Source organism: Serinus canaria, chromosome 4, assembly GCF_022539315.1.
Source record: "Serinus canaria isolate serCan28SL12 chromosome 4, serCan2020, whole genome shotgun sequence".
Classification (NCBI taxonomy): Eukaryota; Metazoa; Chordata; class Aves; order Passeriformes; family Fringillidae; genus Serinus; species Serinus canaria.
In genome coordinates, this window is record NC_066317.1 from 40,066,993 (window position 1) to 40,091,713 (window position 24,721).

At 37.8% G+C, this 24,721-nt stretch overlaps 2 protein-coding genes across 13 annotated transcripts in view; both read right to left on the reverse strand.

The window, feature by feature from the left end:
• Positions 1–8,569: 8,569 nt before the first annotated feature.
• Positions 8,570–24,721, reverse strand: part of SORBS2 (sorbin and SH3 domain containing 2) — a 204,196-nt gene continuing 188,044 nt past the window's right edge. For all 12 annotated transcript variants that reach the window (XM_050973797.1, XM_050973806.1, XM_018926555.3 and 9 more), the window contains 3 exons: positions 14,230–14,279; positions 11,377–11,483; positions 8,570–10,607 (listed from right to left, as the gene is read on the reverse strand). In XM_050973797.1, coding sequence (XP_050829754.1) covers positions 10,546–10,607; positions 11,377–11,483; positions 14,230–14,279 — 219 coding nt within the window. In that variant the 3' untranslated portion in view covers positions 8,570–10,545. The remainder of the gene's footprint in view (positions 10,608–11,376; positions 11,484–14,229; positions 14,280–24,721) is intronic.
• LOC108964901 (uncharacterized) lies at positions 20,663–22,081 on the reverse strand. Its single transcript, XM_050973820.1, has one exon. It carries the CDS (start codon positions 22,018–22,020, stop codon positions 21,205–21,207), a length of 816 nt encoding a protein of 271 aa, XP_050829777.1. The 5' UTR covers positions 22,021–22,081; the 3' UTR covers positions 20,663–21,204.

Consider the following 24,721-nt stretch of genomic DNA (forward strand, 5'->3'; position numbering starts at 1 on the left):
ATTATTATCTTTTGACTTATTGAGAATGTCTTGTATTGTCAATAAGAAATAATAAAAGTCTGGGAATGCTAGGACTATCTCCAAATTACCTTTAGGAAAGACAGAAATAAAGTAGGAGGCAAAGCTGCCCATCCTGTTTGGATCTTCTTCTGAAGTTTCTCCTAGTTTTCATTCTATGCAGTTATTTTTAACCACACCTTTATCCTTGGCTGTAAAATACTGCTTTTGCATAGGGCTCTTCAAATATAACAGAGCAAGCCGCTCAAATGCAACTGTACTCCAAATGTGTGAATGCCTCTGAGAGTGTGACTGGTGTTTCCCTGGGGCTGGCTACAGGTTTTTTTGATGGATGTAGGCAACAAGGTACTATAAGGATTTGAACTGTGGTCCATGATGGCTCATTCTGTATTGCTGTACTTGACAGGTTTTTCTGTCAACCCCTGTCTGTGAGCATTTGTGTCTATGAGAGAAAGACATCCTTGGTAACAGGTATTTACAGTTGTTCTATGTTAGTCTACTGACCCAAGATCTCTGTCTGGGAAGCTTAGGAAGAAATGAAAACAAAAGTTCATTCTGCTTAAAGCCTGAAAAAATATATGGATTTTTTTTTCCTAAGGACAGAGCAGTCAAGTGTTTCTTCAAAGCATGTGTCAAACTTCTAGATCAATACCTTGACCTATTTTGTGGTTTCCCAAGAGATAAGACTCCATACACAAACAAATGATGAGATCACATGTGAGATCACATGTTAGGTCATAGTCACTTGTAGTCCAAGTGCCAAAACTTCTGAGTATTTTTCTCCTAGAAACAGGCATCAGAATGTCTTTTAATATACAGTTGTTATCTTATGTTCCATAAAGTACTGTGTTCAGCATCTATTTTTCTTTCACTTTGTGGCTTGGCTTCAGCATTTTAATAGCAGTTGCTATGGCAGAGTTAGCCATGTTTATTGGGTCATGACAAACGGCAACAGCTGAAAGACAAATATTGTATTCTGTTTTAAGTATAAGGTGGGCCCTGAGCCAGAGATTAGCAGCTTCAGAATATAGCTAGCCACAAAGCTGGATCCTCGGGTCCTGACGCACACTCTAGTTACTCAAGCAGAATGCTTAAATGTGGCTAGATACTGTAAATATTTTCCCCATTACTATCTTGATTAATCTCTTTCTGCTTGTCTAAAGGACACAGGCAGCTTGTTCGTGTCCACGAATTAGTTTCTTATCAGCAAAAAAAAAAAAAGCTAAATGAAAGTAATTAATTTTGTATTTCACACTTTGCCCTGACTGGACTTTTTCCTTGCTTCTGTTCAGTGAATGTAAGGGCCAGTGCACAGAATTGAGAAAACATTTGCAAAAACTGACTGTATTGTGAAAAATGATGAACTGCAGCTAGGGTAAGAGTAGCAGAAACTTAAGCAGGATAAACTTCTCATTTTATCAACATGTAATAACTTTATATGAAGTGGTAGATGTGAAATTGTCACAAAGAGTCTTAAAACTGGTATTCATCTATCCACTATTGCTATACTCCAGCATGTGGAGAGTTAATGTAGTTCGTACCATAGCTGGGAATTTTTATTCTTGAAGTTTGCTGGTACTGTGGAAATCCAGGGTGGAATTTGGGTGTAATTCCTCAAGGCTTTTCAAAGGGTAGTTCTCATTCTACAATGTGAAGTAAATCATGGTATTTACAGGTAGTGCTTTGAAATGTGAGTAAAGTCTCCTAAGAAAAATCTCTCTGGAAATAAAGACCTGAAAACGGTTTTGCTTGTAAACCTTACCACTGACTCCCTCCAGATAAAAAAACCCCCACCCAATAAACCAAACACCAAAACCACTGAAAACTAAAAGCCTGTTCAGAAATGCAAAGAAAAAAAGTCTCCCTAAGACTGACTTTTTTTTACCCTCTCTTGTCTGACCATTGCATTTCAGCAATTTCTTTTTTAGCATTTCTCAGAGCTTAAAAGTAACTTGCTAAAGTTCTCTCACTTGAAGGAATGCCAGAATGTTTAAAGTCAGGATCTTCTAACAATCTCCAGTAAATGTGCTGTGGGAGCTGTCAGCTAACTTTAGTTTTATGGCCTGATTCAGGAGATCTTCTCATCTTTGGAAGTTCTGGATTTCAGCAATGATGTCAAGTTGGTGAGGTTTTTTTGGTAGACGTCTGGGTAAGGCAAGAACCAAAGTGTGAGAGCTTGAATGGAATAAAACAGAATTGCAGTAATTTTCAGTAGCAAAATGTTTCATATTCCATGGATGCCTTTCCCTCAATAGTACTTTTGCTTCTGGAGCTGACAGGAAGAGGAGTGGTAGAACAGGAGGGAAAAGTAGGGTAGGTCACTCGTATGGGGGGGTTGAGTGAGCAGCTGCATGGTGCTTACTTTCCAGCTGGGCTCAAAACCAGGACAGTCAAATTTCCAGCTGGACTTAAAACGATGCCCTTCAGTGTAGGCAGGCCCATAGAGCCTGAAGGATTTCTTTGGGCTTGCTGTAGCTGTTTGTATCTTCCTTTGTTGATCTTAACTCTTGACTCTTTTTAGTCTGGACTGACTGTAATAGTTACCTTTCTGTGGCTTTCCTGGGGAACTAGCATTCATGGAATCACAGGGGGTGTGTGCTGAAGGTGATGCCTTGTGAGGCCACCTAGAACAGAGGCTAGATAGTGTTAAAGGAATAAAGTAGATATTTATTACAAGGCCTTCAAAGGATACACCTTGGGCAGTACAAGAGTCTGACCGTGGCTCCACCCAAGATGAACACTGAGTCATGAGTTTTCACACTTTTATAAGTTTTGGTCCATTTACATATGGGGGTCAATTGGCCAATTAAAGCTTCAGGTTACAAAGTCCCATCCTCCCAGATTGCTCTCCTCAGTTATCTGTTGTTTACAGTTTTTGGGCCCGAAGATGCAACAGTGTCCTTGGTTCTCAGGCTGGAAAAGGATTGTTTAGTTTAACTAAACTGAAGAGAACTTGCTAACATTTCATATAAGTTCGGAATTATGTACACTAATGCAGTACAGAATCTGGAAAATATGAGAGCTAAAACTTAAGGCATCAAAGGAAGAAGCTGACAAGGCTGGCTCCATAACATGGCCAGGTTTCCTGTTTCTAGGGCCTGAAAAAGCTTTCCCTGGTTTTATCTGCCTCTGATGTCCCAAATACACTGCTATTTCTTCACTAGTAGCCACCTCACCTCTCTGGTTTGTTGTGTATTAGGGCTTTTTTTTTTGTATTTGTTTGGTTTGGATTTTTTTTGTGGTTTTTTTTTTTGTTTTTTGAGTGGAGGAGGTTGAAACATCTTCTGTTTCTGTAACTGAGGTAAAGGAATGTGAATGCACACATTCACATACCTGTGAATGTATGTCTACAAGTGAAACAATTTGTTTTGATTTAGTGCTGTTTTCTCTCCTGCATTAAAGCAATGATTTAGGACCAAGGACATCTTAGCATGAATGCTGTACAAATAAGTTGCAGATTTTTTGCCTTGAGGATTCTTGTCTTGAAGCCTGCACTGTTTGTGACCCTGAAATGAAATAGATAAACAAAGGAAGTGTGTGTTGCAAAGAAGGGAGAAAGTTTGGATAGCTAGCAGTAATTTTAAGATCATGTGTTGCTACACCTGTGCACAGAATTTATCCCTGGTGTGTGCAACTGAAAAGTCAAATTTCTATAACAGTTTAATCTGCAGAAGTTTTGTAATTAAAGCTGTGATGGTCAGAAATTATTTTCTGATGCTGATGTAGGTTTGGGACAATTTCTTTCTTTGACACTCTTCTTTAAAACTCCTTTTGACTGAAATGTTAGGTACAAAAATTTTGCACCCCTATGTAGCAGTATGCTTGTTTCAGAATGTGAGTATGAATTGGTGACCAGCAGAGGGTTTTTTGTGTGTCCTGGGTGTTTCCCTGTGGTTTTGATGGCATATGACTGTCATACTTTCTGCTTTAGATTGTCTCATGCGCTGCTTTCTGTCTTGTACCTCAGAGCTGGCTGCAGGAGCAGTTGAAATGGATCTATAAATAGTTCCTTGAACTCTTCCATGGCATATAAATATTGCTCTCTACTACCCCAGACGTCCTGGGCACATTCATTTGCCCTCTTTTATGGTGCAAGGAGGGAAGGGCTCATTCTCACCTGTTCAAATACTTCCAGTTACATGTGAAAAAACCCCCTATCTATAACAGATGAATCTATGGTAGTGTAAGAAAAGCCTCTGGTGGGTATTAAGCCAGCTGGTATTTGTACATGTTTCACATTACAGTTCAGAGCACTAACCCAGGGAAGCATGAGTTGGATCATTGCATGCTTGGGGTTTATCTAGCAAATCACAGTGACAGAAGCAGTGCAATGACCCACTTAGAACGACATGTTCAGGCTTCTCAGTGTTCCCCCTCTGAAGTGCTGGTTTCACTTGTATGCTTAACTCAGGGGTGAGGGAAAGAATCACAGTGCAAATGACTGAAGGCTTGATTATTTTAATAGAGCACTTTATTTCTTTGGTCTGTAAGTGGCACTTTTAGAAAGTCTTGAGATAAAATTACTCCATTGTATATTAATGTGAGATGGCCAAAACAATCTTAAAGGACCAAATCCTTTAAGATATTAAAATAGCAAATTTCTCTTCCAGTCACTTGGAGCTAGAGCTTGGACCTCAAAGTGGACACAGGTGAATACTGGGCCCTCTCTTGCAAAGGGAAACATTGGCTTGTGAGAGAGAAGTGAAACCCCTCCTTTTGAAGGGTACTATCAAGAGCCACTGTTTGTAACTCTCTGGTAATTCTCCACTGGTGGAAATAAATAATTACATTATTCTTGGGATGTTTTTCAAGTGGTTTACTGATTTATCCAATGGACGGAAAATGTAGGAAGATTACTTTGCTATTTGTTTATGGGGGTGATGAAATAATGGCTTCCAAGTTTGTTATTTGTGTTGTGTTTCTTGTTGGCAGCAAGAAACACGAATTGTTGAGATGTGAGTGTCTGTACTGAGGATAGCAACGCATTTCATGTTGCCAGTCAACACTTCCCCCCCTCCCTGCCCTCGTGTCCCTTGTGATGTAATGCCATTCTGATGTAGTGGAACCCTCTGTGCTCCTGATTTGTTATTAGATGTGACATCATGATATAAAGGTTGCTCAAAAAATTGGTATGGGATAGTTGTTATAGGCATTAAAGCTATTTTAGTAAGAATGCTCTCTGCTTTTTTGTGGTATAAAACAATTGGTTACCACAAAACTTTGCTCCTTTTTGACCCCTGAGGAAACAAAATCTAAATATCAAAAGGCATATTTCTTAATACATTATATATGGGATTTTCATTGATGTGAATGAAACAGGAGCTGGGAGTCCTGGTGCAGCTGCCCAGTGTATTTACAGCACATTTGCACTAGAAGTTGCACCTGCAGGATTTTTCAGGTTCTTCCCTGGTTTCATCACCACATAGTAACGAAAAGCTTTTGCTTTTTTTTTTATGCTTCCGAGGTGACATAAAACCCATAAATGAGAGCCTAGCAGTCACCAGTATCACTTTCTTTGACCTAGTTAGTTTCTGACTTAGGGAAGTGCAAGCAGGCATTCATTCATTATTTTGTTTCAGTGGATTTCTGTCATATTCTGCATAGATGTGTGTGAAAATATTTTTAATTTTCAAAGGAATGTGACTTCATTATATGGATGAGAACAATAGATTCTATTGGGCAATCTTTAGCTAGGACTTGGGAACTTAAACTATCTGGCCATTACAGGGAGGATAAAAGTAAAATGGCAATTTTTGCATCCAGTCAGATAAATGGCATGATGTTGATTGATTATTGATAAGAGTTGCAGAAGAAAAGTCTTCAAGAAGAAGAAGAAGTTAAATTCAGCATCCCTATTTACTGTGAATGGATAAGGTACTGATTTCCATTGTGTTGGTCTGGCAGCTCCCTGCTGTGCAAAATGGATGGATTTAGGTGTTGGTCTGGTGTTTACTGGTTGTAACAATGGATAAAAGAATTTTTTTAAGCTAACTTGTCAGTTAAGTGCAAAAAAATGGAACTATCTGCTCTGCTCTGTTGGGGGAACAGTTAAATAAGTGGATTCTGGTGTCTGTGTGCAATCGCACTTTTAAATATAATAAAACCAACCCAAATTGGATGTTTGGTTCTGTGCTGCTTATGCAGTTTTAGTTTCATGTTAACACAGAAATTATTACCAATACTGTGGGATCTGTTGACTTCAAAGGAGCTTGCTGTTAACTGGAGCAAAGGCAGGGTTTCACCCTGTAACTATTAATGCTGGAAGGGACTATACTTAGCAATGACCTAAGGTCTTTGTAGAGCTACTGACTTCATGTTTCCAGCTTCCCATGGGCTCATGCACTGCTGTTTCAAATGCAGAGGAAGCACCTCATGTTCCTGTCCGGGTTCTGTATATCAGCATTTAAAAGGCAACTAGTAAATACCAGGCATCGCAGAATGACACCATGCTTTGCTTTGGCACGGGTGACAGAATGTGAGACCTGCTAGGGTGACCCTTTGCTTAGTTTGGGATATAGATCACTACCCTGAACTGCTCAGGCATAAGTCTCCCTGGCTTGTTGATATGTTATGGGCTGTCTTGTTTTAGGAAGCCTTTTCCTCAGCAGCAAATACTCTCTGCAGAGTAGGGACTGAGATCAACTGGTTTTTTGGGATGCTGTGGTTATATTACCTGTTTGTCTGTAATGCAGTGCAACTCTGCAACAGACTTGATTTTATTGCACTGGCACTGACTTTCCTTAGTCTGCAAATCCAGCTGCCAACTCATAGCATTAAAAGCAAATTCTAACAGAAATCAAGAAGCATGCTACATGTGCTGACTAGAGAAAAAGAATTTGGTTTGATACATAATTTTCCAGAAAAATCAATGAATATCTGAAGCTGTTAATTGATCTGTTCTCATCTTTTCCTAGATCTTAAACTGGCTGGCCTCTAATTCCCCAGACCTCTCTCACTCTGTTTTTTTTTTGGATGAAACACCACCTACTTGTGTGGGGTGGCCTTCTTGGTTTTATAGGGGCCTATCCAAGGAAACTCAAAAAATCCTTTTGTTTGTTCCTTCAGTTCTGTAGTTGGGATTTCAGCAGACTTAGCAGAATTGAGTATGTTTGGGTGACCTGGATATACTTTAATATTTCTTTACTTTTTGACAAAAGCATTAAGAACTACAATCTTCTCCTGAAGTGTCAATGGCTTGCTATTCTCATTACAATGGCAAATATTTTCCCCTTTTTCATTCACTTTGCAATTAGCAGAGGATTCTATTTCACCCCTTAACCACCCAGACCCTTAACTATCCAGAATTTCTTTGTATTAATGAGACTATATTAACCAGCTGATGCTATTAGGCTAGTTTTGATAGAAGACTGTTAAAGCACAGCACTGCCTGTTTCTGACAGTTCTTACAGGTACCTGGCATAAAGCAGGACTTCAGTGATCTCCTAAATCCCATGCTGGGTCACCCAGCAAACAGAAAGGGCAAACCACACCATGTTGCACGGCATATGTCAGCGTTTGGTTATTGGGCTGTGAGAAGAGATGCATGTGGTGGGTTTAAGCTGAATTAACAGAGGAAGGGAATGGTCACCTCAGTCATACTGACTAAATCAGGCCTTGTCCTGACTGAAAGCACTCCCAGCACTGACAATTACACTGACAAAGGAGTTTCTGCTGGAATTTTAACAGCAGTCCTTAGCTTTAACCTCCCTGTGGACAGGTATCACTTTCAGTTACATTTTTATTATTTATTTAGAGATGTTGGTGGGTTTGCATTTTCCAGCTCAGCAATTGTGAAGATGAAACAGCATACATCAGACTTGAGGAAATGGATTATTCCTGTCCAAATGCAGGTTGCTGTTGTGCTGGATTCTTTAGTGGTAGAAGGACACCACGCACAGCATTTGGGAAGAAGCAGCCTGGCAGGAATGGCCAGCGTGGCATGGTGAAGAAGGACTAAAGAGCTACTCTGAGGCTCCAGCAGTATCTGTGTGACCAGGCAGTGAAAAAAAATTCAACAAAAAAACCAAAGACAACCCCCTCACCCCAAAACATAGAACCTGATTTGCTTGTTGCAAGTTTTTTTGGACAGTTGTTGGCAGGCAGAAATGTCCCAAGTGTAAAGTGTTCCCCAAACACCAGTGTTTTCCTCAAGTCTTGTTCCTATGCTGTCATTTACCATGGGAGTTCTTGTTTTGCTTTTGTTGAAAGATTAGGATGTAGGAACTTCTGGTATGTATAAAGGGTTTATACATTGTGTTTCTATGTGAAGGGTGGTTCTGGCAAGAAAAAATCATCTCAAATTATGGACTTCCTATGCAGAAAGTCCATAATGTTACTTTTGCAGTCAGGTGTTTCAGGGATGCCACAAAAGTGGACCAAGTGAGAGCTGTGTGGGCAATGCTAGTGGCACATAGACATAACTGATGGGGGGTGTGGGTGTAAGTACATGGTGTACTAATATTTGCATATAAGCTTGAAGAGTTAAGCACTTTGCAATACTTAAGTGGTAAGTTATTTGTATTTGAAGAAATGATGGGGGAAACAGTTTTGTACTCCAAGCAAAATTTATTAGAAGTCTATTCAAGAAAAAAAAAAAAAAAACCAAAAAAACCACAGAGACCTTTTGCTTGTAGGAATTCAAAGTCAGTTACCTGAAACTCAGGTATGAAAAACCTGCATTTTTCTAAAATCAGATACAGAGTAGAAACAGTACTTTTTAAATATCACAGGCAACAGATATTTAAGTCCTCAATCATAAATGGCATCAAAGATAGTATTAATCTCACAGCAAAGCTGCATGCAGATCTAGTTTAAAATTGAAAGCCTTTGAATATAAAGCTTTTGCCATGAAATCTGCAATAATAAAGGTATGCTGCACAAAGATGTTTCTTTACCTTTGCCTTATTGACCTTTCTCAGTAATAAAGACATATGTACATTTAGATTTGGCTGGTAAACCATATTTTAATTAATAAAATTTTGCATAAAAGGCTATCTTACAGAATTGCACTATCCAGATGTGCTTATGGTAAACAGAGAAAGAAAAGAAAAACGCATTGAAATGTTCTGTATGTGAAGAGGGCAAATAAGAAACTTAATTTTTTAAAAATCAACAACCAAATGGCTCTGTACAAAAAAGCAAAATTATGTACAAAATGCTACAGAGACTACATACATTTTGATAATTTTGATCCTTTACCCATGAAAAATGCAGCAGAAGCTTTTGCCATCTATAAGGTGACAAAGAAACCAAATCCAAATTTTTATTTTTATAAAGCCATAGTCATTATCATCCTGTGCCTTAATTTCATTTCCTATTTATGCTTACCTTTGCTTATGGAAAATGTATGTTTTCAAACACTTGTTCATTCAGACAAAAAACCAAAACCCAACACCTCTAAAATATATTGGTTTTAATACTTGTGACTTTTTTTCTGTCTAAATTCCTAAAAAGAATGTGTAACTCGGGTTTCATTAACATACATACACATATATAGTGAAATAAATCAGTACATGATGCTTGTGAATATTTTTCAGGTGGCTATGTTAGGAAAGAAAAAAACCAAAATCCAACAACCCTTTGCACTAACACTGTTTACCTTCCTGCTTCTTTAATTTCCTGATAAGTAAAAACACTACCTCTTACACTTCATGTTGCTTACTATTACAACATTTTGATTACAACCATTTAATATCAGACATCAACAGCAGGTTATTATTGTCTATGCTTACAGCACTGTCTTGCTCTTCTTTAAATCCTCTTTCCCCAGTCTTTGTGCCTTTTGCACTTCTTACTTTTTACCAGAATACACTACAGGTTCACTACAGTTTTTCATTAGGGAAAAAAAGAAAAAAGATTTAGCCAATACCATTGCACCCGTTCAGAACACTTGCTGTTCTTCCATTTTTCACTTTGCTTGCTTGAGATTTTACAGTCACTGTGCATTTGTTACAGCATACAAGTGCAGGCAAAAAGTCTATATTATAGTTTGTCATACATTGTAAACCAGTACAATAGGCAAACCCGTGACACAGCAATGTGGAAGCAACAAATGCCGCCAAGCTAATAAGAATGTGTAAAATCAATTTTTTAAAAAATAGTAAACAGCAACTTTCCTCTGTATTACATGCATGCTGAAAAAATCCCACCAGACTTCATGGTAGTACCACAAATGTTCAAACCAAGATTAATTTTTCCCCCTTCCCCCCCACCCCCCCATGGCAACTCATTTGTGTACCTGTCATCAGGCTTTTCCTATTGTGTTTCACATGAAAAGACTTTAAAGCAGGGAGTATTTAAATGTTGAAATGCTTCCTCTTGTCTCAGAAAAGCTTAGTTATTCCCACTGTGGTCGTTGCTGTAATACTGCTGGGACGGTTTGGCGGGTGGGATGGGATGAGGATGAACTAGATGGCCTCTATTTGAGACTGCAAGCGAGAAAACAGAAGGCCAGCGTAGCATGTTTTCTAGCAGCTTTATGCAGATGTGTTGCAGAGATGCAGCATAAATAAGTAGAAAAAAAAAATTTCACAGCCTCTTGACATAGTTTCCAGGGAAAGTACCAAAGAATTTGGTTCTTCTTGAGGTTCCTGAAATTAGAAGCAATAGATGAAAGATGGGAATAACAACAGAAAATCACTATGTAAGCATGGCCTTAAATATTTTAAGTTTAATATTGCACGAGCAGAACGATCTAGAGTTCCTTATACTATATAATTTTATTTGTGAGGTTTAACAAAGTGTAACACAGGAAGCAAAATGCAAATGAAGAGGTATATTTGACTAAATTGTTAGGCCTGATTAAAAGCTGTGCTAAAATTCTTGGTACATAGAAATAATTTAAACAACATGAACTCTATTAAAATAATGTGAATTTTTTAAATATTAAGAACTTTTCAGATGATTATGTTAATTGCTGAGTGTGCATGAGTGTTTATGAAATGATTAAGCCGCCATATCTAGGCCTGGTTATGAAATCATAATTTGTTCAGTAATAATCGTAATTTGTTCAGTTGGGTTTCACAAGTGGTCAATGCTGTGGATGTACTCCTGTGAGAAGGTTTTAAGTTGCCTGGCCTTTATAAAGAGAGAAGTAATACATAGTCCATTCTGTGTCACAAATGACAACAATGCTGTACAACAATCCAGAGCCATGTGTCAATTTGGCATCTATCAATTTTAAAAGACAAAAGTGCAAAATCACCTGCTAATTTCAGTGGATTTTGGTTGGGATTTCTCCTGATAAAGCCAGGTTCAAGTTTATTACACTAAATGCCAAAAGCTGTTTGAAAGACACTACATGAAGAGGGCAGCACAGGTCGGGGGGGAAAAAAAGAAGATAACCAAATCAAAACATACCCACAAACCATCCATCATCACATTTTTCCATCACATCAATGACATCTCCCTCTCTGAGCTCCAATTCATCTTCGTTCCTAGGGGTATAGTTATATAGAGCCTGAAACCTTAAATAGGACAAATGAGGCATTTTAAAAAGAAGTAAGAGTTCCTTGAACTTTTGCTCAAGTAAAGGATCTGGTTTAAACATTAAGAAGAAACACTTCTTGCAAATAGAGGGGAAAAGGATTTTTTTTTGCCTGGTAGACTTGAGGGTTAGGAACTATCAGTAAATAAAACCTTCATTAAAAAGGCAGCTCATGAGACATTGAAGACTGGGTTTTAAGGCAAGTCTGATGGCTCCTCAACTAGTTGTTTCAAAAGCATTTTTAAAAAACATTTTAGTGTTATAGTTCAGTAACCAACCAGAGGACTTTTAAAGGAGAGTCTAGATGTGCTAGCCCTGTAAGCTTCCATGGTCAGCACCTACCACTGTTCTGCCTTTATGCTCTGAGAAGCCAGCAGCAGACACAAGTGAGGGTACCCAGCACAGCAGACCTCACATGCTGTCACTGTGCCTGGGGGAGCTCCCTGTGCTCTTCAGTGGCTACACAGATAAGCCATCTGTGAGAGTGAGGGAGAGGCCTGGATGAAATCAGAGGACATATGGATGGAAACTCAAACAATATTAAAACCCTGAGCTGTGCTTCTACACCTGGCCAGGGCTGCAGATTGCAGGAGATAAGGTGGAAAAATGGCAAGAGCTGAGCAATTACTAAATACATTGTATTTCATTCCTTGCCAGCTTTTCATTAAAGTTTTTTGAATTGAAAGAATAAACTCTCACTAGGGGGTACTGAAGGTTCTTGGGCTGACAGCCCACAGGAAGATTGTTGTAAAAGCCTATGAGTCCTGCAGAGTCAGAATTGGCCTTTTTTCCTAAGTAACCGTGCCTTAGATATGACTGACTGTCTAAAAAGAAGCAGGGTACCACTGCAGAAATTGGGAAAAGGATATAGTTTTAATTTCAGATTAGTGAACCAAAGCATGATTGTATCCATTCTTTTCTCTTAGAACAGTTCACTGAGTTTTAAACCTTAATACCATCATTACACTTTGCCCAGTACAAACAAGATAGCTTGCTCATTGATGTGTTTATGATTCTGGCTAAGTTTTCATGGCTTAAATAAGATGTTTACTTTAGTAAAAAATTCCTGCTCCTGAAAGCCCAATTTGAAAATGCTATATACAGACTCGTGCTAGGTTTAGTTTCATGACGGTTATCTTAAATAAAATATACTTATTTGTCACATTGATGGTTCGGAGATTAGAAAAGAAGAAAATGTTCCAAGAAAAAAAGAAAACCACCTTATTTTCTTGTCACTGGCAGTCATCTTCCCAAGCCCCAAAAGTCTCTTTTTATATTTTAATTACTCTAACAAAATGGAAAGAGACTGGTTGTTTAAGCAATTACCTTTGGTAATTTGTGTAGCAGGAGCAAGAACAATCTGTGCAAAAAACTAAGTAGCAATAATGTTTTCTGTTATACTTATCATCATTCCAGGAAAGCAGAGCTATGGTGATATTCCAAAAAATAATTAAATGCAGCTTCCAAGAGGAAAAGATTTGCAGATGCAATGTGTCATGAATAGGATTCAAGCCAATTACTTACTCAAGTACAGTAACAAGAACTTACCAATGAGCTCGCTTTGTACTTTAGAAAATCAATCTTAGTAGTTTCTAGATAATCCACCTGAAAAACCCCTTTGTAGTAATTTCATTCTCTCTATGCTAATCTAAGACTCTTGTAAGTATGAAAACTCTACTGGCACCTACAATACTAACAGAAAACATATTCAAGAGAATTTATATATAAATTTAAATATAAATTTAATATATTTCTGTTTTTAATTTAGGGATCAATAACTTTAGTCATTACCTACTTATAATATATTGAACAAGGTGAATTAGAAAATTATCACTTTAAAAACTGAGTTAGGTGGTTCAGTATGCTCAACTATACCAACAGGAAGCTGTGGTTTTAGTGAGATTGAATATCCAAATCTAATTATGTATTTGTGGTATATCTATCTGGTAACTTTTTGCCCCTCTTTTTCATCTTCAAATGACTAAGGAAAACTGAACAACATTTTTAGACAAAAAACCTTAGGTCCATTTTATGAAAAATTATCCAATAGGGCATATGCTGAAGTGCTCTGATGCTAAAGGAAGAATGGCTACTGGTTTCAGTGATCACTGAAGTAGGATCTGAGTGCAGGGCTGGGGAAGGGGGGAAATCTCAAGACAATCTTGCACTGAACTTGCATTTTAACTGTCAGTACTGAAATATCCCAAGCACTTAAAATAAGACTTGAGTTCTAGGTTCTTCTACAGTTTCCAGAAAACTTTTCTTGTATGTCATATATTAGAATTGCACTTGTAAATCACACCAAAAAGCGTGAGCCTGTATTCCTGTGATCAACATTATCAAGTCTCTCTATTCACATCCAGAACAGTTTCTGAATAATTGTATCAAGTCAGTAAAGCAGATCAGCTGAATCAATGTTGAATCTGTAATTGTCATTTTGCTAAGATGTAAAAATGGAGAGAATGAAAAAAGTCAAAATCTCTTCTGTAAGTACAGATAATGGAGAACTGTTAAGTTGCCATGTCTGGCTGCACTGAACCTAAAATTAAACAAATAAGGCTTTGCCCTCTGGGACTTTCTTGGCTATCTTCCTACATCATGCAGTTATCAGTAAATCTGTGAAATCTTTTCCTATTTGTACTTGGCAAGTTAAAAAATTATCTGATGATGTGCTAGCTGTTAGTTAAATGTTAGGTTTTGGTTTAGTAGACAAGAATTATACTTACGGTTCCCCCCCACCGTGTATATTTTCATGAGAAAGCACAGGGCGCTGTGGCTGAAATGAAATGATTTGAAATGTAATAAAGATTTGCAGTTTAAGGTCCAAATAGTTGGATAGGGGTGTAACACAGCTGCTCAAGAGTCCATATTCTACCTTGTGTAAAACCATGGCCCATTATGCCCCCCTTCCAGCTCACAAAAAATCCTTAAGAGACATGACAAACAACTGAATCTTGGCACGTTTAAAGATCGGATTTTTGGAGGTCATAATAAAAACTAAACAAAACTGTGAACTTCATCAACAGTCCATTCTATTTATAGCATAGTACAAAGCTGGAATAGAACCCTGCTGCCTCTTCACTGTGAACAGAAATAATATTAGAAAAATCAGATGCAATTGATGAACATAATACATATTTGGGGTGAAATATATTTTTAGATAAGCAGAAATAAAATCTCCTATACATAATGGCAGAATCTAGAAAATTCACAGACGAACAACATCCCAATTTACATTACACACACAAAGTACTAAATTGGCAGGCATAACATGCTATGCTTTAACTAATTCTGTTTCATCTCAAGCCATGCGGGCTGTTGGGAGGCAAAGAACAGAAAACAATTTTGAAAGAATACATTTAATTTTGTGAATATAACAATTAACACTTCAACAGAAAAAAGTTGACTGTATTTCCAGTGCAAAGCTTTTTGAAAGGAACTATGTTCCTTCTTAATGGAGCATTACTGAGCAATAATAATCTATACATCTGGATGCATGGAAATGAAAAATACTAACCTTCTACAGAAACCATATCCTGCTTAGAAAGTTATTGACTTATACTGATTAGAATCTGTCTGGGGCCAGAAACTGCAGAAGCAGCTGCTTGGAAAAGCTCTTGATATGAGCAGGGATCATATTCTCTGTTGACTGAGGATGCCCTCTGGTCACTCTGTAGAGACAAGTCTGGGAACCATTTCTGTTTTGGGAATGTGGATATCAAACACTGCTCATAGCACTTTCTTTCATGAATTGAGTAAACTGCAACCTGATCTTTAAGCCATGGAATTTGTTGTATTGCCCCACAGTTCTCTCTTAGTTTGACTATTTCAGTCACTCTTGAAGATGATACAATCTTCCAAGAGAGAAGGCAGCTGTAAACAATCCACAGGCTGATGACAAAAATTGAACAGAAAAACACAAGATGTAGTTTGTTAGGTTTCTTTCCCCTCTTCTCCCTCTCAGCATCTCCAGATGAAATTAGTTAAATTTCCTTTCAGCAGTTTCTATGAATACGTGCAGAAAATATTGTGAACAATCTGTACTTTACAGTCTATAGAGTATAACTTTTAAAAGGTGCCTAAATTTGCAGGAAGATAGAGTACAGATTTTTTTTAAAAATTCATATTATTGAATGCTAGGTGGGAAACAGATTTTCAAAATTAAAAAAAAAATGTTTATACTCTTTGCTGTCTTCTCTCCCTCACTTAACTCTGCTCTGCCCATGTACAAGAAAAATGGGTAATTTTCACTGAAGAATAAACAGTAAAGATTACAAATTAAACAGTTCTCAGTAAACCTCCTTCAATGGCTTGCTTGTCTAGCAAGAGGAGAATAGTCAGAATTCTTTGTATTTAGACTGGAATCTGCCCTGATTTGCTGCTAATCTTTCATCAGGTCTGTAACTGAGCTGAATGCCAAAGATAGAGATGGAAAAGAACTCAACCAAGATTAAGGACTTCTCCTATAAACAATGGAGGTAAAATCCTAAACAATGCTACAAATGATTTAATGCTTTGAACATAATACCAAGCCAGGAAGAAATTGGGTAGGTTAGTATTATCTTCTTTTTCTTCATATGCTTCATAAAAGGTTCTTTTGCTAGTTAACCACTGTAGAAATAGATAAGAATCAAGGTGACTCATGATTTAATTCTATGTTATTGCTGCAGAGAAAGCAGTCTTGTGACAAAATTACAATCTTGGAGAAATAGGGTGAAGTGATTGGTGGTATGTCTGAGCAAGGGGACCTTGGTGCTTGCTCCCTATTTGGAGGCATTCCACAATAACAACCCAGCTGACATCCAGAAGCTTTCTCCCTGTTTTCTTTCCCTAAGCTCTCATTCTCAAATACAGCTGCATTGACTAGACAAAGGACTGTTAACAAAGATTCCTAATTTTCAGCTGCACCTCAGTTTACCAGACTGTCCTATTTCCTGGGAAATATTGCAGGACCTAATCCAAGAACATTAAGGAGTGTGCAATCAAGTCAATGGTCCCAGTTATATGCCTGATTTTCATGCATGATTGATACTGCACTTACGTATAAAAGTTCTGTAGAGTCCTGAGTATCCAAATTAGGTGCATGATACGTGCTCTTTTACTTTTGGAATTAAAGTAATAAGCACACTACACATTGACCTATACACTCTTAATATACTGGAAACATGTCATTCATTTGGAGTAATGTGCAAAATTAAAATAGGCCTTAATCCCTTTTTTACAGCTCTCATTCCTAGTTGGCCTTTCTGTCAGACAGTGTTTGTCTGCTACTACAAGAATCCTGCCCTTGCTAGGATTGAACTGTCTTCATTAGTGAAGAAAGCACTGTCCCCTTCTCAATACCTGAAAGCAGAGGCTTGCCAGAAAGCTAAGACTTTGGAAGTTACACAAACCTGCATATCTTAAACTAATATTCAAATTTTAAAAAGGGAGACACTAGAAAAATAATCAACTAAAATTAGCAGTAACAGCATAGAAAACAGTTAATCCCATTACCAGTTGTAAGACCTAAATGTTAAGAAACTAATGCAAAAGGCAAAAAAATCCTGAACTGAAAGTAAAGCATAAACCACAAATTCTCATTCTCATCTTGTTCAGGTTGAGGGTGGGGTTTTGGTGTTTGACTTTTTGTGTTTGTTTTTTTTTTTTTTTTCCCTTAACATAATGTAGATTACCTTTTTGAGCAAAATCCATGCAAATTCAAAACAACCTGAGTTTCTGGCTAGGTGAAAATATTAGAGTTGTGTTACAGTCATATTACAGATGAAAGGTTAAAGAGTATTAAAATCTGGAATGATTGGATAAAGAGGGCAGTATTGAGTGAAAAAAATGTAGCAGGAGCAAAACATTTTGAAAAGAAGGACATGGATTCAAAACAAAAAAATCAGTCTGTATACATGCAAAAGCCTGTATATATGAAATGGAGAATAAATTTTTTACTCTTAGAAGCTGTAATTTTAATAAAATAAAAATGCTTTGAAAGAGAGGAGTAATTTTAATAGAACTAGACTAACTATAAAGAACTAAATAAAAACACCTCGTAGCACTGGAAATACCATGCAGTACTGCAGAGATACAATACACTAGTGGATTTATATAAAAAGTTCAGGCACACACAGACCTGTTGCCTTTACTCAGTCATAGCACAGAAGCACAACAGGAAGAAAACACAGCATACTGATAGTATTGAGACACTTGGGTAAAAAGCAAAATACTGAAAGACTAGACACTGAGCTCCTTGTCCATGGAAAAGCTGTTACTGCACACTGGGCATCCAGTACCATACCCTGTGTGAATAGCTGTGACCTCTGACAGGTGAGCTGCAGGATCTCTTAGTCATCACTGGGCTACGAGGAGGTTTACCCATAACAAATAGCTCCCTCTTTAAATTAGCCTAGAAGAACCACAAAAACTTTGTCAAGCGAGAGTTTAAGAATGAAGCACCATGGGATTTTTGTTGCTTCATTCATTCATACATGCAAGTCAGACATGCTTTTCCTGATAACAAAAAGCAATTGTTACAGGTAGGAGGGCTACTGTTAGTACACTGTATTTTCATTGCTATTTTCACTGCTACCACTGTATCTTTTTTTCCCAAGGGTTTCCTGCTCTGGTACGCACCCTTACATGTTACAATTAGAAGATGAATCATGTATAGCATATGCAATTGGAACAGTTATTGCATGTGCACCCCCTGAAGTAGCTCAGATAATAACACAGAAAAGCTCAACAGCACAGAGCAGAAATGCTACCTTAGAAATACCAATGGTGAATGTAATTCCTTGTTGTTAAACAGAACACACCCCCTGGATTTGCATTTAGAAAGCAAGTAAATACTTGGTGGAAAGTACTCCATGAAAGTATCCTCATTTTGTCAGCATCACAACAAATCAGCTTCATGTTTGTCTGAATTCAGTAATTAAGGGGTGTGTGTGCAGCCCACGTGAAATCTCATGGGCAGGAGTGAGTTGGGGGGAATGGGAGGAGAGCAGAGTGCTATATTGGAAACCTTTTCTTTGGTATTTGTGACTGTCAGTAGAATGTGACTAAACAAAAAAAAACCCCAAAAACCAGCCCCCTCTTAGGAGAGGGGTGAATAAGAACAGCAAAAAAAGATACCAAGAGAGGCAGAGGAGGCAGAAAAATGTCAGCATTTCTCCTTAGGATGTGTCTTCAAACTTCTTTTTTTGGAGGACACATCTCTCCCACCAACAAAATGTGAAGTGACACTTCCCACCCATAGTTCCTTGTATTCCTTTTAGTTTTAAGCCACATAGCAAATATATATATGTGTGTGTGTGTGTGTGTGTGCGTATACATATGTATTTTAAAATTTACAAAAGTTCCTGAAGTATCAGTGTACAATTTCAAGAACATATATTCTTCCTATTTATTTTCAGTTCAGATTAACACACCTTGCTCAAATAAGGGCAAAGAATATATAGGTCACCTAAAAAGAATTTCAGTGTAGATGAGGAATGTTCTTAATTTTTATGCTTGGGCTAAGCAAAAGCACTAAAAGCATTCTACCAACTGCTACATTATTAAAAGCTGAAGAAACAAGTGCAGTACTCTATTTTACCCCTTCTTTGAGGTGGAAAAATCCTAAGCTCATGACAGATTCATCCCCTGGAAAGAAGCCTTATGTCTCTTTCCTGCTTCAGAAAAAAACCAACAGATTTGTTGATCTTAAGACTTCTTGAAGTCCATTATGTCTATGTTTTCTATGATTGCACATTGTAAAATGGGGTAGATCTTAAGAAAAAAAAAAGAGGGTATTTATGACATAGATGTAATGATGCAATGATCACTTTTCTAGGATAGATGCTCTTTACATTACTTTTCCCCCGTTTCATGAGCAGACAAATCTTCTGGAAGTCAGCGCTGCAAATTAACTTTGTCTTTCTAGAGCAAGTTTTCATTTTTCTGCCACAGAGCTTCAATGCTGACACAAACTGTAGTCCTGAAGAGGGAATAATCTTTGTCCAGTCCTTGACTAACAGAATTGGTATTTAGAACATGACCCTCAGCAGTGGTGCTTTCCTGTGAAATTTATGACTTTTCTCCCAGGCTTTGGATTAAAATTGAAAACAGAAACACAAATGTTATCTAGTTTCTGCATACTGGAATACAGTTCTGTTTCATTCAATTAACTCAGTTACATGCTGTCCTGGTATGAACCTGAAATTGAGTAGAAGGTTTTCTGCTTTCCTATCATTGGTATCTCCTAAACTATTTAATTATTATATTACAGTGGTTATAGTTTTACCTTGTGTTTCACTTGAAAAAGGCCTATCAATCCTCCATTTCTTATGTTATTTAATATTAGTAGAGAAAGCAGTACATCTGAGAAGATCAAACTCAGTGTTAGCCTTGCAGTTATTTAAAAGACATGAAGATTTACAACAATCCATATTCAAGAGGTGCAGTTACCTTTAACTGTAGTGAGTCTTTCTCCTGCTGATGTAAGGGTTTAGAGAGGAGAGGAGCAGAGAGGGAAGCAGTAGGCAGGGATATTGTAGGAACGGAGTGGGAAGTAGGTGCCTTGGCAGAGGGAAATGGAAGATTAGAAGAAAGATGGAAAAGAGGATCAGTCTCCTGATGTTCCAGCAGAAAGCAGAGCTGGCTTAAATGTTTAAGAAATATGAGAAGTAGCTCTGCTATAAAACTGTGTTCCAAAATCAGCTGAAGGATGTCAAACGCTCAGTAAGGGGACATGTAACTAACCCAAACAATCACAAATCTCATGCTAATTTTATTATTAGTCATCTACTTTTCTGGAAGACATTTCTTGCCTCAGAAAGCATTAAAAAGTTGACATCTGTGGCCGAGGATTTCACCTCTATTCTTAAGTTTTTCTCCCGTGTTTTTCAGGTCATTTAAGAGTAGAATGTAATTAAACGGCAAAATGTAATCAAATAGTTTAACATTTGGCCTAAAACATATTGTCCTAAGCACCTGACATGCATGCTGTCAGTGAAAGCAACTACCTGAATAGTCTGTTGAAGTAAGTGCTAAACAGAAAAAAGAGCTATGCCTGGAAACCACACAAACTTTATAGTTACATTGTGGCATTTAATGGCCTGCACACACTTTGGATAGCTCACTTGGGATGTACGGTCCCAAAGAGGAACGGGGGAGGGCTTGGGGAGGAAGCATTTGTGTTCCTGCCAAACATAATCTGATCTGTTACTGTTAGTCAGATCCTTGTAACAGAGCCTGCTATAAATACATCAGCTGTGAGCTGACACATGCCAAGCACAAACCACAGAGTCTCTGCAGCAGGCACATGTCCCTCCCTCTGGAGGCTGTTGACAGCAATTTGCTTGCTGGGGCCTCTCTCTCAAAAGGGGCAGCACGCCATGGGCTAGGGAGGGAAAGGACCAGCACAATTGATACCTCATAGAATCTACAATGGTGCATATGCCTGCTTCTGAGAAGGGACTGTCCCCTAACGCTGACAATTTTTAATCACTGAATCATAGAATGGTTTGAGTGGGAAGGGATCTTAAAGATCATCTAATTCCAACCTCCCACCTGTGGGCAGGGACACCTTTCTTCTTAAACCAGCTTGCTCAGAGCTCAATTTTATCAAATGCAATTATATAAAAGTGTGCCTGTGCACAATACAAACATGTGAATACAAGGCAGAGAATAATTATACTAAGTTATCTGAACACAGAAGTCAGGGTTGTCAGAAATTAAAATACCTTAAAAATATCTGGTGAAGTATATCCTTCATAACAATCCAAAGAATCTTCTCTTGCTATTGGGAATTCTAAATTGTCATGTACCAGATCCTCCTCTATATACAGTCTAGTCAATTCTTCTGTTGTGTCTTGTGCTTCTTTGGAGAAATCTGATTCTTGAGGTTCTGTCTGATCTCCTCTATTAAGTGACAGGTCTGCAGTACAGATTTCCTCTTCATTTTCAGCACTTGCAGCTAGCACACTGGACAATGAACTTTCTTCATATGGCGAAGGGATGTTACGCATAGCGCCATGTTCACCTTCTCTTGTAGTATCTGACAAACCTCTAGGTACATCAATAACTAAAGGGTCAATTATGCTTTCTAAGTGTTTATCTTTTCCTGACTTGGTATTGTTGATGACGTGCTTATATACTATATCATGAGAAGAGCTGGCTGAAGATGAGACAGAGGGAGATACAAGAGAGGACAGAGGGAGATCTGTAGGAGAGCTGAGAGACACCTCTGTATTTGGCATAAACTGACCATCCTTAATGTGGTGAATGCTATTACCTGGGGAGATTGCTACAGTCTGGGAGGTTGCTAATGCCAAAGAATTGAGTTCTTCTAAGTCACAAAGAAAACTGTCTGGAACTGATGGAGAAGTTAAGTTGCACATGCCTGAATGTGAAAACCCAACAGTCCTTGAGAACAAGTCACTACAGTCAACCTGGAGAATCTTGTGATCAATGGGTGACCAAGATGATGGAAGTTGTCTGGAAAGTGAGGTCGGTGCTTGGGAAGGCAACTTCAAAAATAAGAAAAACATGGGAATTTAAATAGATAAGCATGACAGAGAATTAGGATATGAGTAAATTGAAAAAGAAAAATGTCTGTGCCATCATCTGGATTACAGGGTACAATTTCAGTGACCATGGGTGTCTGAAATCACTCCTATATGAATCAGAACAGCAGGAAAGACATTTGAAACATGAAACTTATGCTTAGGGCATAAATGTCAAACACCAAGACAAATCTGAATCATTGCATTCATGAAGGCAACTGCATTTGATCTGCTGAAGTTATGTTACTCATGGTGCTCTCTTAGTGAGCCTGTCACAGGTTATTAAATCATACAGTTAATAATAATGAAATTTTCCCAAACCATTACTCTTATTTTGAGAATAGAATTTTCAGAGGTACACTTCAGGTGTGATGAAATACTTCTTTCTAAGTACAACAACTGAGGTAATTTCTAATTACTAAAATGTAAATACTTATACTTTTTCTAAGTACTTCTCAGTATATGTTTAAGAAACATCTTTAATACATTGCATACTTTTATTAAGGCATGAGCAGCTGCTCAGAATGAATGAATTTGAGAATTCAGAATGAATTTGTTTTTCAAAATTAACCCTATTAGTTCAAAATGATGTTAACATTTGTGAAAGGTACATTCAGTTCAAACTGGACACAGGCAGTAAACAATGCTTTTAAAATAGTGACAGCACAGTACACAAGAGTATGCTTTGAGTACCGTTACACAATATTGATTGAAGTATCCTTCTGGTAAAAGAAACGTCCTTTTCTAAGAATGAGAGACTGGTGAGTCATACGTACACAGCATCAGTAGATATCCATTGCTTCAGTAAATACTGAAAATGCATTTTTATTACTATAAATCCTCAACATTAAAATTGCGTCAAAAATATTTTGATCTCATCGTTACAACTATCCAAAATAATCAGATGTACACCTCTAAGTTATCTGGACTACAGCACACTTTAATTATTAATGTAGTAGAAAAAAATAATTTCAGAAGTCTACAATATAATGTTGCAGAATACGGAGGTTAGTTTACTTACCTTCTGCTTGAGTTTTCTTGAGGCAAACAGCTTTATATTATAGTTAGACAAACCTTTGTTACAGAGTCTTCTGTACCAATGTAAACAGTATAGACTGATACAATGCACTCTGCTAAAGCAGAGCTACAGGGCTGTTACAGAAATACTCAGTCTCTTTCCCTCAATCATTCCTCTTAAGGAAAGGTCCCTAACCTGTGGTTTTAAAGTCAATAATACTGTTGAGGAGATTTCACCATTTTTACTTTCCCGTGACTATAAGCTGAACTAGATCTAAAGATATAGAAGGATAAGGCCAAGTTACAGAGAGCAAAACTTGCTCACAACTTGTGTTTCTTATTTATCTTACTGCCATTAGGCCAGAGAAGTTTAGTACAATTGTTCTAGCAACAGGGAGCGATATGTGATAAAAATCTCCAAAGGAATAGAGAAAGTGCTATCAGAAAGTATGGTACACTCTAGAACATCTTCAGGACTGATGAAATGCTTCTAGGTAGCCTGAACAACATGTCTTCTTCAGGATATGCCAATTCTGAATACAGCTGAATCCAGAAAAAAGATGTCTGTTTAAGAGTCTCAGTGGAAGGTGGTTTTGGTTTATTTTAACCTGGTTGTTGAAGAAGTATCCTGTGTTAAAAAGAAGGCTTCTACCAATTTCCTTCCCTCATAACCTAATCTAGTAAAAACTAACTTAATAATAGTGACAGGATACTTTTGTAATATGGTTGTACACGCTCTGAAGCATCACCTGTGCTCAACAAGAGCTATGGAGCTTTGGCAGGATACCTTAGAGAGAAGCCTGCACCATAGAAAACAGAGAGAGGCATCTCTGGAATAGGGAGCACTTAAGCTGCTTCATAGTCTCGACTTGCCTTCAGGACCCTCTGGATTCCGGTAACAATAAGTCCTAGCTTATGAATACCTCAGTTGGCAGCTACAGAATTTGATGTTATTTGAGCAGTTTTGTGGGAATAGAAGAGATAGGATCCAGTTCTCTGTTGTGACACATTCTGGAAAACCAGACAAGACCTGTTCTACCAACTGTCTCAAACTAACTAATAGAAATAAGAAATATTTTCAGGGGCTACTGTTGCCTATAAAAGACATATTTGGGTAGCTTTTTACAACCCCTAAGTAGTTAGTAAATGTGGAACTTCTTTCCAAGTCGAAGCATGTGGACAATCACCAAGTATGGAAGTAGATAGAAGTAGAAAAGAGGACAAAACCATGAATTAATAGCAGGACAAAGTTTATAATTACTCACAAAACACTGCCCATTCTGAAGAGATACACAGCAAAGGTAAAGAGGAAGATCTAGAAAAGTTTCCATCTTGAGTGTTCAAAGTAATTGATAACAAGTTAATTCTAACCACAGTTTGTATGCAGAAACTTCCTTAGTTTCGATCACTGCCAAAATGTTATGGTCCCTGCACAGATGAGTGCAAAGCCTCACAAGTGAATGATAAACCAGAGCACAGGAATCTTTCTGCAGCATCCTGTAGTATGGTTTGTGGTGGTTATCTAGACTAGGAAGAACAATTCAGAACCTGCAATGCTCATCTGGTGTGAAAAATATACAACCATAAAGGTCTGCATTCAAGTTCCCTGACAATGTGATGACAACCATCTCACTCCTAAATGAAACAATACTGTCAGCTTGTACCACTC

Bases quoted from the DNA above. Each gene is read 5' to 3' on its own strand.
- LOC108964901 (XM_050973820.1), bottom strand. From the start codon at position 22,020: ATGTTTTTCTTATTTTTGAAGTTGCCTTCCCAAGCACCGACCTCACTT.